This window comes from Paramisgurnus dabryanus, chromosome 10 (genome assembly GCF_030506205.2).
Source record: "Paramisgurnus dabryanus chromosome 10, PD_genome_1.1, whole genome shotgun sequence".
NCBI lineage: Eukaryota > Metazoa > Chordata > Actinopteri > Cypriniformes > Cobitidae > Paramisgurnus > Paramisgurnus dabryanus.
This window is the reverse complement of record NC_133346.1, coordinates 17374383-17389884: the sequence shown is the minus strand read 5'-3', so window position 1 is coordinate 17389884 and position 15502 is coordinate 17374383. Positions and strand designations below refer to the sequence as shown.

The following is a 15502-nucleotide window of genomic DNA, read 5'->3' as shown; positions in this document are numbered from 1 at the left end:
CAAACCCATCTAATCTAACAGTAATCCATTAAACAACATTATGACATCCGGAGTTGTCTTGTGGGATGAAGCATCATCTCGACTTTCTTTTTCCTCTACTGAAAAACATAATTTAGGTGAGAGACACAGTATTAGACAGACTGTTGCTTTCTCTATATCAAGCTCTGTACGGTAAGAAAAACACTTTTATATTTACTAAACTATATGATTAGTAAATGAAAACCTGTATTATGAAATTTGAATTCTATTAAAAATAAAAAAAATCTTTTTTATAACTTTTTTATGCACAAATGATGTGTCACATTATCGATGATAAACCATTTTGTCATACTTTCTAAATCGTATTAAATTGCGCAACAAAATTTAAACTTCAATTTAAAAAATATATATACACACATATGTTATAGGCTAATTTAACATTCACCTATGATGAAGTATTTTCAAAGTTTATTTTTACATTTTTCTAAATTTTTGTTCTGAATAAACAAAATGTAATATATATATATATATATATATATATATATATATATATATATATATATATATATATATATATACATATATAATATGAAAAGCTCATCAGTAATATCTACATTTTGAGCCAAAAATGCTGCAAAGCCTCATTATGTGAATTATATACAACACATATACATTATTCTCTGTATGCAATGCAGCATTTTTGTCAAATCAACATACGTTTATGTTACTTTAACTTAACAAATTAAGTTTTCAATTTATTTCAAACTATTTCAAACAAAAGTTCAAACAATTTCAACTTGTTATGTCACCTTATCACAAGTCTTAAAACACAAACTTAAAATAGTAGGTTGAATTGACTTAAAATAAATAGAACAAAGTTGTTTAACTTTATGCTTTTTTACAGTGTATTATAACTAAACCATGTACCCATTGTTATTTTTAATGATTTAAAAATTATATTTCATTTTTAATTTAACATTTGTCTTTTGATATTATGTAGAAATACAGCTTTATTCAAATTTAATGCATGTGTAATTGTGATAACTGTGTAATGAATTGTGCACATTATTCCAAATGAATTTTATAAGTCAAGTTCTCTTGGTTTCGTAGGACCAAAATGGGTCCGTTATACAAACATATACTGCTCATTTTGCTTTTGATGGTGGTGCTACACAATACATCTGAGGGAAAGAAAGGGTCCAGTAGCAAGATCTCCCCCAAGAAGACACAAACATCCCATAATCCATTGCAGACCAAGACCAAGCCTGACTCTTACAGGAAACCCTCCACTCCTGCTGAAAGAGGAAACTCAGACAACCCTAACCAGCAGAAAGATCGAGATAGAGATGAGTACAACCTTGGCGGATACCCTGGCGGTTACCCAGTAAGAACTGGGTGGGACTCGGTTGAATATCCTGTTGGACGAGATTATCCCAACTGGAACCCCAATAACAAAATTCTCAGTCCACACTATGGAGGCATGTTTGGACCTGGCAGGGTCGACACAGGTGGATCGCCTTTTTCCCGATCCGTGCAAAGCATGGGCTACCATCCCTCTGTTGAATCCAAAGGCTTTGGAAAACAGGCAAAGCTAGCTGCAGATTCTGGGGCGTTGACGGGAATGGCCGTGGGCTACGGAGTCGGGCAGTTTCCACGCCCAAACTTAAAATTCAAAAGCCCAAAGGAGGAATATTACTACAACAACTATATGTATAAACGTCATGGGATGGGATCTGGGAAAGAGATTTACAATCCAGACAAATACGAAATATCGCTGCTAAACCAGGCTCAGACATATGACCTATACATGGACAGATGCACAAACCGAACAGACCTTTTCAGAGAGCAGGACACATTAGATTCTGCAGGTCATAGCAGTATTCAAAAGGATGATCCATTAGCTGGACATTCAGGTATGGAAAATGCTTACACAGGGAACGGTTGGCCAGATCAGACCAACACATCTTCACCCGCAACTAACAATTCTCATCTAATGCCTGCTGGGACTCATCTGGATGAGAATGAAGAAACTGTGAGCATCCTAAAGATTGGCTATCCTGCACTCATAGAGCAGATGAAAGCTAAGAAATGTGTAGAGCTCTACATTCAGGACTTCCTGGAAAAGCAAATCAAGATTTTTCCAAGCCACAATAACTGTAATGCACACTCTGATTTCCTCATCTGTTTTTTTTCTCTCTCTCTGCTTTTCATGCATCTGCCTACTTCATGCATCTAAGTAGCACTTAGTGGCACTGCCCATGCCGACTGCATATAAATAATTCAGCTTCTGTACTATTCACTGTCCAAGTCTACAAAGTCGGATAGACTATTTCTTGTTTTAAACTATTTCTCTTGTTTTTAAAAAACATAAGAATGAGAGTAACATAAAGGTTTTAGTACTTTTCTGAAGTATCAATTCTAACTGTAACGTATTGTCGTCTTACATTTCAATATGCATTTTGTCATTATTGGCTATTTAATATATAACTGTGTGTATTCTGTCCTAGCAGAATTTCAAAATAATACATGAAATTATTATTATTATTATTATTATTATTTAGGAGGCCAAATCAGTGTACACAGATAGAAAATCAATAAATAATCTAAAAGCGCAAATGTCAATGTCAATTTATTTATATAGCACAACCACACACAACACCAGTTGACCAGTGTGCTTTACATCAATACAGAAGACTAGAAAATATCTGTAATAGATACAAATCATAAAAACACACAATACATAGCCTATAGAGTATAGGCTATTTCATCCTGAACCATACGCTAATTCAAAAAGGTAAGTTTTAACCTAACTTTAAAAGAACACGCCCCCATTTTGGGAATTTAGCTTATTCACCGTATCCCCCAGAGTTAGATAAGTCCATCCATACCTTTCTCATCTCCGTGCGTGCTGTAACTCCGTGTGATGCAGCCCCCGCTAGCTTAGCTTAGCACAAAGTCTGGAAGTGAATGGCTCCAGCTAGCCTGCTCCCAATAAGTGACAAAATAACGCAAACATTTTCCTATTTGATAAGTGACAAAATAACGCACATTTTCTTCTATTTATGTGTTGTGATTTGTATAGTCACACCGTGTACAAATAACAAGGTCACATGAGACACAGCCATCTTTTAAAAGTATACATACTGGGAACTATATTCTCAGAAGGCGAAGCACTGCTACTTGGGCGGAGTAGCAGTGCTTCGCCTTCTGAGAATATAGTTCCCAGTATGTATATGGTTTAAAGATGGCTGTGTCTCATGTGACCTTGTTATTTGTACATGGTGTGACTATACAAATCACAACACATAAATAGAAGAAAATGTGCGTTATTTTGTCACTTATTGGGAGAAGCGGGGGCTGCGTCAGACAGAGTTACAGCAAGCACGGAGATGAGAAAGGTATGGATGGACTTATCTAACTCTGGGGGATACTGTGAATAAGCTTAATGTCACCCCTACTTTTCAGCTTTGATTTTGTAATACGTAACAGCCTCTAAATGGATGACCGACTGGATGACACAACTGGACAATTTTCTGTTAGCAAATCGGAAAGATAGGGCGGGGCCAAACCATTTAAAGATTTAAATTGTTAAAAATTTAATTTTAAAATCAACACGGTATACCTTACTGGCAACCATTGCAGAGAATGTAGTACAGGAGTAATATGGTCTCGTTTTTTAGTTCCTGTCAGAAGTCTTGCCGCAATCGGGATAACGCTGTTTGGCTTATTCCGTAGTACAGCGAGACACAATAGTCAAGCTTTGATGTTAAAAATGCATGAATTAGTCTTTCAAAATTATTAAAAGATAGAACAGGTTTAACTTTAGCTAAAAGACGAGGTTGAAAAAAGCAGGATTTGACCACTGAGTTTATCTATTAAATTTTAAGCTATCATCAAAAACAAAGCCCAAGTTCTTGACCCAAAGCTTTGCAAAAATAGTTAAATTATGTTATTTGGCTATTTAAGGTTTTACTGAACCAAAGACTATTATTTCAGTTTAATTTCATTAAAATTGAGAACATTTTAAGATATCCAAGCTTTCATGTCAAATGGTGGGTATTCCTAAATCTACATTGGAAAGATCAAAAGATTTAAATTGAATACTGCATTGTTTCATTTATTCAATAAACGCATTAAACATACTTTGCACATTTCTTATAATGCATGCATGAGAAAGATGGGCTTACCCCAGCTGGGGTTAAGACATTAAAACATATATTTTGTACTGAAAAGCCCTGTATCATGAAAAGTATGATAAAAATGACATGACACACTCAATTGCGTGTGTAAACATACAATCGGTATATTTAAGGGAAAGTTTTTCCCAAAAAAATGAAATTTCTGTCATCATTTACTCACCCTTATGTTGTTTAAAACCTGTATGAGTTTCTTTATTCATTCCTTTTGAAATAATATGGGAGTTAATGGGTACTGCTTACCATCATTTATCAAAATATCTTCTATGTTCAACAGAATAAAGAAAGTCACACAAGTTTAAAACAACAAAAATTTCATTTCTGTGTAAACAAGACATTTAACTGGCAAATTATGTTATGACAACATAAAAGTTGTTATACTTAGATTGACAGTAAGCCCTAATGCTGTTTATACCAAAAAGTCAAGCAATCTTGACTTAAATGTGGCATTTTGAATCCATAACTTAACTATCTTTGTTCATTTAACTTATGTTGCCACCAATTTAAATTAACTTAAAGTAATGGGTCTCCCAAAAACGTATATATTAAAGTTTACTCAATTAAATGAGTTCACTCAACTTATTAGGGTTTGTGTGTAATATTAATATATAATAAGATCAGTAATAATATCAAAATTAATGTCAACTTTGATATCAGTATTAATAACGATATTCTTTTTTTGTGCAGGAAAATGAAAATACTTTTTTTTTTGAGCCTATTTTGAAAAGTAAGAAGACACAAAATCTTGTACTATCTGCTGTTTCATAGATTAAACTGTATGGCTGCTCTGTTTAAAAGCTCTTGTAGCAAGAAGAAAAGTGTTGTTATGGTAACATCACTGAGAACTTCACATGACACATCTGCTGTGTTGCTAGGAGACCAGTCATTCACAAAAAAAATGTTATGGGTAGGAGAAAGCAATATGAGATTTCAGGAAACAAACTGTACATGAAAACCTGTTTATTTAAACCCATAGGTATACAATTACATGGTTGAAAATATCTCCCACTCTGAAACTGACAGCTGACATCACTAGAATACAATCAACAGTATATTAAAATCTTCAGTTTTTTTTACAAGACTACAATATTCAGATATTTGTCATAAAATAAACATAAATAACAGCCCTTAAATCAAAACGTTTTCAGATGTATTAGCAAACATAATAAATGCCTTAAAAATTTAATCCATGTACACCTTAAATGATTTGAAACTGACAGTCATCCCTAACTTAGCATAAATAAAAATAAATTAAATAATTTTACAACTGCTCAACTTCAAATGAATGCACTTTCAAAACAATGATATGAAAATATACATTTCGTGTACCTTGATCTGCCATCATAAAATTTTCCATCTGCTCAGTCCTAAATTTTCATATTTTACCAAGTATAATTCATCAACAAATGCATATAAGAGTAAGATCTCAGTGTTTTCCTCGTAATAATTTCCATGCATTTGCTGTGTATTGAAAATGCAAACTTTTCGAAACTGCATCGTTTCTTACTGTAATTCAGTTCCACATAAAGACGTGTGTCACTGTTGCAAGTGATATGAAGATACTGGCCATGTGCTCCGCGCCAGCTGCGTTTTTGTTATTCCTCCAGTCTGAGCCATTGTAGTATTCACGTCCATCAGGGTAGTAATAGCGCCTGTCCTCATCAGAGTGGCCGTACCTCGGCCTGCCCAAAGAACCCAGACCGTACCCGATGGCCGCTCCTCCGATGGCCCCTGCGGCTGCAGCACCAGCCAGTTTTAGTCCCTGCCTCGATGATCCTTTGCTCTGGGACGGAGGCGCTTTGGCCCCTACACCACCTCCTTTACCCCTGCCACCAAAACCTCCTCCACGTTTGCAGTTGGCCCAAGGACACAACGTTGCAACCAGTAACATCCACACCCAAAGGATCAGTAGCTTTTGGTTACCCATGATACTTGGCACTTCACTGTAAAAGATAGGGTACAAAATTATCATACAGAGATGCTTCTACTGTAAAAATATTTTTAGACTATTATTATTATTATAAATAAAGATAATGGATAAAAATATGTACAATTACATTACCACCAAGTAACAATGTGGGCATTTGGCCCATTACCATTTAAGATGTAACGGCATGTTTAGTTTAATATGACAACTGTTATTTATCAAATAAATTGACTTCATGTTTGAAAAGTATACAACATTTTATTAGATTATAATCTATTAATAAAGAAATTTGTAATACTACCATACTGTATATTCTATTGCTATATATTTAATAATTCCCCCCTTTTATGTAGTTTTTTCATCATCTTTCTTGTAAAGCTTTGATGCAATAAAACATTTAAAGTAAAAGTCTTTTCAGTATTATAGTTAAGTCATTTCTAGGTTTAAAACAGTCTGTTATGGTTAGTATTAGACAACTACAGTGCATTGACAGGCACATACCATCTGAACTCCATTACACACACACGAATGAACGTCAATAGATAAGTGCTGACCACTGACAAAAGCATCATGGCATACTGATCATAGCCATTATGTTAGAAAGAGCGCAACGATTTGCAGTTACATACAATGAGACACTTGTTGTGTCAAATGCATCCATTTATTTCATGACATACTGCATGTAGCTACAGTACATATATCACTGTTGATGCAATTGTATTCACTTTAAACAAAGAAGTCATTACCATAACGTTTTGTGTAATGCCAAAAAAAAATCACTTACACAGTATTATTGATACATTAATTACTTTGTGTTAAGCTTCTAAAACGTCTTTCTCAATTTTAATATTACCACAAGGCAAAGTCCACCAGAGCTCCATCTGTTGCCTCAAAAAAAGCATCTTACCTGGTAATGTATGGTGCTGATCACAGGCTTCTGTTCTCTGTTTGATAAACTGCTCGACCTCAGCATGAGAAGCGTTGTGGTAAACAACCACCTTATGGATCTGTCACTCACTCAATAGGAGCCAATTACCAATCAGGGATGCAGAGAAGCCCCGCCCATGAGAACAAAGACACAGCAGAGGAAGAATTACAGCCTGGTACTATGTACTACTGGTCTGTTGTAATATAAGCTCATTTTAAAGCAATTTTATTGACCTGTAAAAACACATACTGTGGGTAATTTACTGTACACTCTTATTTTTTTCCATTACACCCATTTTTATCATTAACATGTTTTTGCAAGAAATTATGCTAACAGATCCATGTTGAAGGTTTATTACATTCATAAATTAAGATGTTTTATATGGATTATTTAATACAGTGTTAATGTATTGTGGAAGATAAATTATTTTTTATCTTTTCAGTTAACAGACCCATGGGATCTACTCAACTGCAAACAAATGTCAGATCTACCATCTTTACAACATTGACTGTGTAACATTAGAAACAACCACAAGCCATTAACATTTTATTAGATCATTTACTGAGAACTGTGTGAGCTCATACAAACAAAAGGAAAATCTTTAGAAATAAGAAGCAAATGCAAATGTAATGTATATGCATATAGACTTTATTATATATTTATAAATTAAACACATTACAAATAGTCTGGAATAAAATAGCCTACATTACAAGTACAAAATGTTTTTCTCTTCTTATTCACATGGTGTGAATTTTACATTCAACCAACTTTGTACAAGGTCCTTCGTTTCGAAAAATAATAATAATAATACTTTTTAAAAACATGAAGGCTTATAACAAATGTGTGCATAAATGTAAACTATTGTTTAATTTAGCTTGGCCCAGTTTTTTTTTGGAACAAATATAGAGGAAACCTTAACATCTAAAATTTGTGTATTATGAATATATGTGATCCTGCATGGAAAAACCCAGCTAAAGTCATGTTTTTGTGATCTCACGGCAAGTCGTGTTATAGTCACAAAAATTAGATTAATTTATTTGTGTCCTTGGCAAATTTTTTTGCTTTTTTCATGCCTTAAGCACGAATGCCTTTTCATGTCCCATGAATTTCTCCATGCAGTTTTTCATGTTAGTGACTTTCGTTTTCGTGTCATTTTATGTAATTGTTTTCTCATTGTATTTTCCTACCATTGTCGCTTAGGGTTGGGGTTAGAATCACTTTTTGTTAAATTTTTAGACATCCTAACCCAAACCCCAACTCTAACCCCAACCCCAAGCGACAATGATAAGAAAATAGGGGAAAAAAGAGAAAACAATACATAAAAGTATATCTTAACCCAAACCCCAAATCTAACCCTAACCCCAAGCGACAAGAATTAAAAAATAGGAAAAACAATGATAAAACAATACATAAAATGACACGAGAAAGAAAGTCATGCCACGGACACGAAAAACAATTTTTATAAATTTGTGTTGAATGATACGAAATACACATTTGTGTCTATCACAAAATTAAGCTGAATTTCGTGCCATGGACACAAATAAATATTTTTTTTTGTGACTATAACACGAATTTGTAACACTTTGTAATAACAATATAACGCAACAATTATGTTGCATTTCTATATAACAGAACATACTGTGAAAATATAACCTTGATATTGACTGAGTAAGGTCATGTCAAAAATTTAAATTACATTGAAATCTTTAAAATTAAACTTTGATGATTTTAATCTCATTTGAATTAGTTTATGAGACTTTAGCCTTGATTCCACAGGCAAGGTCACATATCGTGAAATATAGGGATTCCTGAGTTGGGGCTTTAAAGATGACGTATAAATAAGTGACAGATGTGTGAAGAAAAAGTGCACTGACAGCGTCACCAACATCAAGTGGTTCTGTCACTCAAAGCCTGCATGTATTTCTTGATGATACGACGCAAATCAGCGTACCTAAAAAAACACAGGAAATAAAAGCCAAATGACTTCACTGTAAAAAACCCATCATCAACATACTTTTTATGTTTTTTTTTACTTAATTTGTTAAGTTAAACCATATCAACTTGTTTTTCTAAGTTATGTCAACTTAAGTCAAAACTTAAAAAAGTTGCTTGAATTGAGTCAATAATTAGTTTTTTAAACTTTATGCTACAGTGTAGTAATGACAACACATTTACCTAAAAATACAAACATTTATACACTGTCGAACACAGCTAGCACCCCAAGCTGAATTTTCAAGACAGTGTATGTGTGTTTATTTATAGCTCGTATCATTACCTCCTCTTTAACTTTTGCATCTCTCGTTCTTCCTCTTCTTGCAGTTTGGTGATGAAGCTTTGTAGAACAGGAAGCTCAAACTTGATGTATTGTGCCACCTTCAGGACAACATGAGGTATTTACAACAAAATATGCAATCTTGATCTAATTTGTGTGCTACATATTATATGATGTCAAGTCACTTACATCATGGGTAACCTCTTCCACCTGATCCGTCTCCATTAGGAAGATTTTGCTGACCTGCTCACAAGGTCCCCGCAAAACCCGGACTGCCAAAGGATGGTCATTAGGTTTTAATTGTTGTCTCTCTGTATGCAAAAGGGCAAAATACTTTCAAATGTTTAGGAATGTCATTCGAACTGGTCATTTGAATTACAATTATAAATTTAGTATGCAACCTGAATTCAAATGCAAAATGCATTCTCAATAAATTCTAATAAGTACACAACTTTGATAAATACACTGAAAAAAATGATTCATTGAATTTAATCAATTTTTTAAGGTAAGTGTTTGCAATCAATTTATTAAAGCTACATTTAAAATAAAGTTTCATATTTTATTTTACTTTACTAATCTTTTGTGTTTAAATGTAGCTTAAATAAATTGATTGCAACCACTTACCTTAAAAAAAATAGAATAAATTGAATGAATATTTTTTTTTCAGTGTAAAAACGTGCCAGTATATTCATAGGGGGTAACAGCACGTTTTGGTGTCCTCTGAAGAGGTTTATTTTGCGACAAAATATAAAAAAGTAGTTTCAACTGTTGTATAAGTGAAAAACACTTTAAATAAAAAAAAAATGTGTTGAAATAACGTATATTCTTACACTGAAAAAAATTATTCATTCAATTTACTCAATTTTTTTTAAGGTAAGTGGTTGCAATCAATTTATTTAAGCTACATTTAAACAAACGTTTTTTATTGTATTTTACTTTACTAATCTTTTTTGTTCAAATGTAACTTAAATAAATTGATTGCAACCACTCTCCTTAAAAAATTGAGTAAATTGAATGAATAATTTTTTTTCAGTGTAGATGTAGTAAGTTTTAAATTTGATCCACCCATCACGTGTCTTTACAGGATCTTTAAGGCATGTGTGTAAATGCATGCGCAGATTCCAGAAAATCATTGACAGTGTGAAAGAACCAAAAATCAAACAAAAGGGCTTAACAGGGAATAATGGACCTCGGAATGTCACGAATGACCAATCATAATCAAGTATTCCAAAGACCCATCCCACACAAAAAATATTGATGTGTAATTTAGTATTAACTATAGAAGACTATAGTATTAAAATTTTAACATGACCACTGCAGATTATATCGAAATATACTTTAGCATTTACTATAGTTTATATGGTAAATACTAAATAATACCATAATATATATTAAAGTGTAGCAATTAAATCGATTTAAATTAGTTTACTAAAATTTACAACAGAATATACTAAGTATTCTGCAGTATCTTTTCTTGTGGGATGTGATTGAATGTTTAAAAGCATTTACCTCCGCTAGTGTGGACAAAATACAATGTAAATTCGTCTGGGTTGTTCTCAATCTTGAATTTGTTCAGTAACACTCGCATCACCTGTGTCGTCGTCATGCCGCTGTTGATGCGCACATTAGTAACAGAGCCAAACGCAGGGGTAAACACTGCCGTCTGTTTTGAGATAAAAAAATTTACCAACATGTACACAACATTGTGTGTGGACAACAGATAGACAATATATGACATCACAAACGATCATTGCATGCCTTGTGGTTATAAAAGTGTCCATTAAAGGAGCAGCGGTGGTGTCGCTTCACCCTCCTGATTCCAAGTCTCCGCCCACTAATTCTCCTCCCACCGAGGTCACTCGAGGTTCGGGCGACTCGATCTGAGCGTGTCGATGGCTCCTGTTCACTAGCTGTCCATTAGGTGTCATATAACCAAAGCCAACCAAAAACCACATTGATTAAAATATTACGATTTGGCAAGGGATTGTTTTATTTTCTTAAAAAATCACAAATGCATTCACCTGCCTCTTCACCCGAGCTGTCTCTTAATTGGTCGTCTGCTGCTGTGAACTCAATCGATGTTGACGTCTGATTTGTTCCTTCATTTCTGAAATGGGTTACATAGACCAAAAAGTCATTAAAACATCGATTTTGGCTAGAAGAGATACAGCAAACTCAGAAATCTTGTGAGATGTTGGGTTTAGGGTTAGGTTGGGAAGAAACAGCGGTTCTTACTAGATGGCATACAGCTACGGCCAAAATCATTTTTTACATGACATTAAAGCCGTAGGCCATGTCATCTCTTTGTGCTTGTTTATTTGTGAAAGTTTGGTGGTTATACCTCTTGTTATAATTCTTAAACTAAATTTAATTCGTTCAACAATAAATGACAATAAAAAAGATTTTATAAAATTAAGTGCTGCTTTCAAAAGCCCTCAAATTCAATGCATTCTACACGTGAGCGTGTTAGTATTATGTCATTTCTTACTCGACTGTTGTGATGTCAACACTCGGTGATGTTAAAGATGGGTGTGGCCTGCCTGTCTCCTTATCGTCTTGCATTTGCAGTCTGATTGGCCGCCGAACACCCCAAAAAACGTTGAGCAAACCTTCTATTATCAATTCTCCTTCATCCTGTATAAACCAAGTACTCCAGTCAATGATTGTATTAGGCCTAAATCACCATAAGTTGTTCTTATATTATTATTAAACCAACTAACCTCTCTATGTCTCAGCTGGAGAGCTTGTCCTTCGTAGTAAAGATTGTATGTCTTAAGATGTGACAGAATCGTGCTCCTGTGACCCATAAGGAAATGAGCTCAGGCACAGTTATGCAATAACATAATGTAAACATTTGCCTGTAGTCATGACATAAGGGACTTACTTGTTTACAAATTTGTGTTCTCCAATCTGCACCGCGTCTGAATCCACAATGTCCATATTGGCTAAATAGTAAAACTGTAAGAAAGTCAAATAAAGTGACGTTTTAGTGATCAAAAGAGAATATTGTGACATTAAGCATTATAACCAGAAAAGGGCTCCAGGGACACATGCTTTGAAAACACAAAGCCTGTAAAAAGTAACACTTTACTTGAAGGGGTGTTCATAAGACTGACATGATGTGTTTTGAACATGAAGAAGGTTTTGTGCACGAAGTGTCATTTGTTCAATTATGTCATTTTTAATGCAAAGATGACATTGTTTGAGATGTCTTTGTTATGGCAACTTGACATTAACCAATACATCATAACTTGTCATAAATCTGTCATAAACATGGCATAGCAGAATAATGATCAAACTTAAGGAACTACCTAGCTTTATGGGTTAACTTTATATTAAACTATCGTTTAAATGTCATTAAGTGTTAATACTTTGTCAAATAAATTTAAATACCTTAACAAAATGCAACAGATACGTCAAAATATACACTTAACTTTATGTTTGTGCACAATACATAAAAAACTGACAACTAACAGACGTTTTTCTTCCTCACACAGAGGGTTCTGATATTTTCTGACATAGGAGAAAAAACTAACAAAATATTAAATTAATTTAGTTTAATGTAATTAACTTTGCAGTGATATGAACCCAACGCTGCATGGCTTAACCCATTATTGTACTGTTTTTTATTTAATTTTAGGTGAATCGGTCTCCAAATGCAATAAAATATAATTTTATCAATTTTAGTTATTATTATTATTATTGAATGATTGATTTCATTTGTTAAACACATGGAGGAAACTTAAAAAAACATTTTGAACTGAAGAATATTCACGATGTTGTTATAAAACCGTTTGACAGAGTATTAACACTTAATGACATTTTAATGACAAATTATATTTGCACCACTGTAGTTGAGGTCAAGAAAAATATCCATGACGCTGTTATAAAACTACATGACAGAGTATTTACACCTAATGACATTTAAATGACAAATTCGATTTGTATCACTGGTAAAAAGTGGTCAGTTATGTTGTTTTGGTAATGTCATAACAAAGACATCTCAAACAATGTCATATTTGCATTAAAAATGATATAATTGAATGAATTGAATGAATGTTGTCATAAACATGCATAAAATCTCCTTCATGTTCATAGCACATGTCATGTCATGATTATGAATGTGCCATGTCAGTCTTATGAACACCCCTTCAAGTAAACTGTTACCAAACAAGTAATAGTTTATATTTTAGCATCATTTACTGTGTGACATTTGCAATAAATGAACAACAGTAAAAAACGAGACTTTGACATCACAACCAAGGATCTTCTCTTGTGGTGTAACAGCAAGAGCTGTGGACATCTTTAAACTAACATGTGTCAGTTTCATCACTTTTTGAGTTGTTGTTAACTTCACGTCTTAAGTTTAAAAACACTTGGCCTGAGCTAAAAATCTTTTAATCTAAAGGTGAATGTTTGTATGTTTGAAATTACTTTAGTAGACCAGAACACATTACTTTCTTTCAAAACGTACATTTTATTAAATTTTTTTTTGAAATGGATGACTCAGTCCAAATAATGAAGAAAATGCAGCCAGTAAGAGCCCAGGATAGACGTGAACTCCATCAATAGTGTTATAAAAGCATCTCAGGGTGAGACCTCAAAAAGCTGCTTGATAAAACGACAGAGAGACATTAACATCTAGGCACATGGCGACTACACTGAAGATGCTAAAATATAAAATATACAGTTCTTTTAGTCATAATTTGATAAATGTATTATTATTTAAAAATTACAATCTAAATCTTTATTTTGCGATCTTCATAAGAGAACCTGATTGTAAAGATACCGTATCAGTTGACTTACCGTACAACCACCAAGAGTCCAGTAATGTAAGTTAGACTTTGAACATCTGAAGCTATGACTCCGAAAACTTGATGGGGCTTCAAGGTCACTATATAAACAGCTGTGCCATGGTTAAACGCATGTGTCTTTGACAAGCTGAACTACCCTTTACCCCTTGTTATATTCTTCCTCATTGCAACCGTTTGCACAGGAAGTCAGGGCTATTTTCACTCGAGTTTAGACTTCCTCCCACATGCTGCAGATGCACACACGGCACGGTTCAGCATGCACACTGAGATAATTACCAACACAGAGACATACGGTTCAGATAGCCGGAAATTTTAACCAAATACATTTACAGGCCCACAGAACGTCTATGAGATGTTAACACATACAGTATGTCACATAAATACAAGCCAACACATCTAAAAAGATAGTTAATGCAATAAATATGAAAGAAGGAGTACGTTTTGCTTGTCAAAGTAAATAATAATGATAATAAATTATCTTGGTGTAACATTATGGTTTCTTTGCATGCAATAAAAGCGTGAGTCTGCCTGTGGTAACCACTGTGGCCTGAAAGTGCGTCAGTTCTTGTCACTTCTTTCATTGTTGTGTGTGTCTTACCCCTTTGACAAACTCTGTAGGCACAGTTTTTATAAAGCCTACTGTATTGAATAGTTTCTTTGTGTTTGAGGAAATAAGGTGACCAAGAAAAAGAGGAACCTTTGTAATATGTTATGATAAGAAACACAGACATTGTCACTTTTACAAAACAGAAAAAGTGACTGCCACCAAAGATGTGAACAGTGTAAGTCTGGACTATTAAGATAAAATCAAATATGTGGCTTAAAAAGAAAAGTAAATTGAAGGATAGGTTAATTTGTTGTATTTTTTAGTACATTGAATGGAGCAATGTGACGTTCATATTTTGACTATGTGTTTCTCTGGCAACAAAGCAGGTTTGAGAACTATACTGCCACCTTGTGATATCAAAAAGAAATACATGATCCTTGAAACCTTGCAGTGCTGCTTAGCAATAGGCCTAAAAAGTATATAGACACTTAAAAAGACTTTTTTAAGATGTCAAATACATTTTTGGTGTCCCCAGAGTAAGTATGTGACATTTTGCTCAAAATACCATATAGATAACTTATTATAGCATGTTAAAATTGCCACTTTGTAGGTGTGAGCAAAAATGTGCAGTTTTTGGGTGTGTCCTTTAAAATGCAAATGAGCTGATATCTGCACTAAATGGCAGTGCTGTGGTTGGATAGTGCAGATTAAGGTGCAGTATTATCCTCTTCTGACATCACAAGGGGAGCCAAATTTCAATGAAATTTTTTTTCCCATGTTTGCAGAGAACGGTTTACCAAAACTAAGTTACTGGGTTGATCTTTTTCACATTTCTAGGT

General features: G+C 33.8%; 2 protein-coding genes across 2 annotated transcripts; one reads left to right on the top strand and one right to left on the bottom strand.

Annotated features, from left to right (window-relative positions):
- Positions 1-26: 26 nt before the first annotated feature.
- prnpb (prion protein b) lies at positions 27-2453 on the top strand. The gene is made up of 2 exons (XM_065290528.2): positions 27-171; positions 1090-2453. The coding sequence occupies exons 1-2, from the start codon at positions 41-43 to the stop codon at positions 2213-2215; spliced, it is 1257 nt and encodes a 418-aa protein (XP_065146600.1). The 5' UTR covers positions 27-40; the 3' UTR covers positions 2216-2453.
- Positions 2454-7010: 4557 nt separating this feature from the next.
- rassf2b (Ras association domain family member 2b) lies at positions 7011-14867 on the bottom strand. Its single transcript, XM_065290529.2, has 10 exons — positions 14109-14867; positions 12187-12260; positions 12023-12098; positions 11791-11936; positions 11324-11409; positions 11061-11212; positions 10812-10965; positions 9492-9613; positions 9306-9403; positions 7011-8981 (listed from the first exon to the last, which is right to left on the bottom strand). Exons 2-10 carry the CDS (start codon positions 12240-12242, stop codon positions 8918-8920), a joined length of 954 nt encoding a protein of 317 aa, XP_065146601.1. The 5' UTR covers positions 12243-12260; positions 14109-14867; the 3' UTR covers positions 7011-8917.
- Positions 14868-15502: the final 635 nt, after the last annotated feature.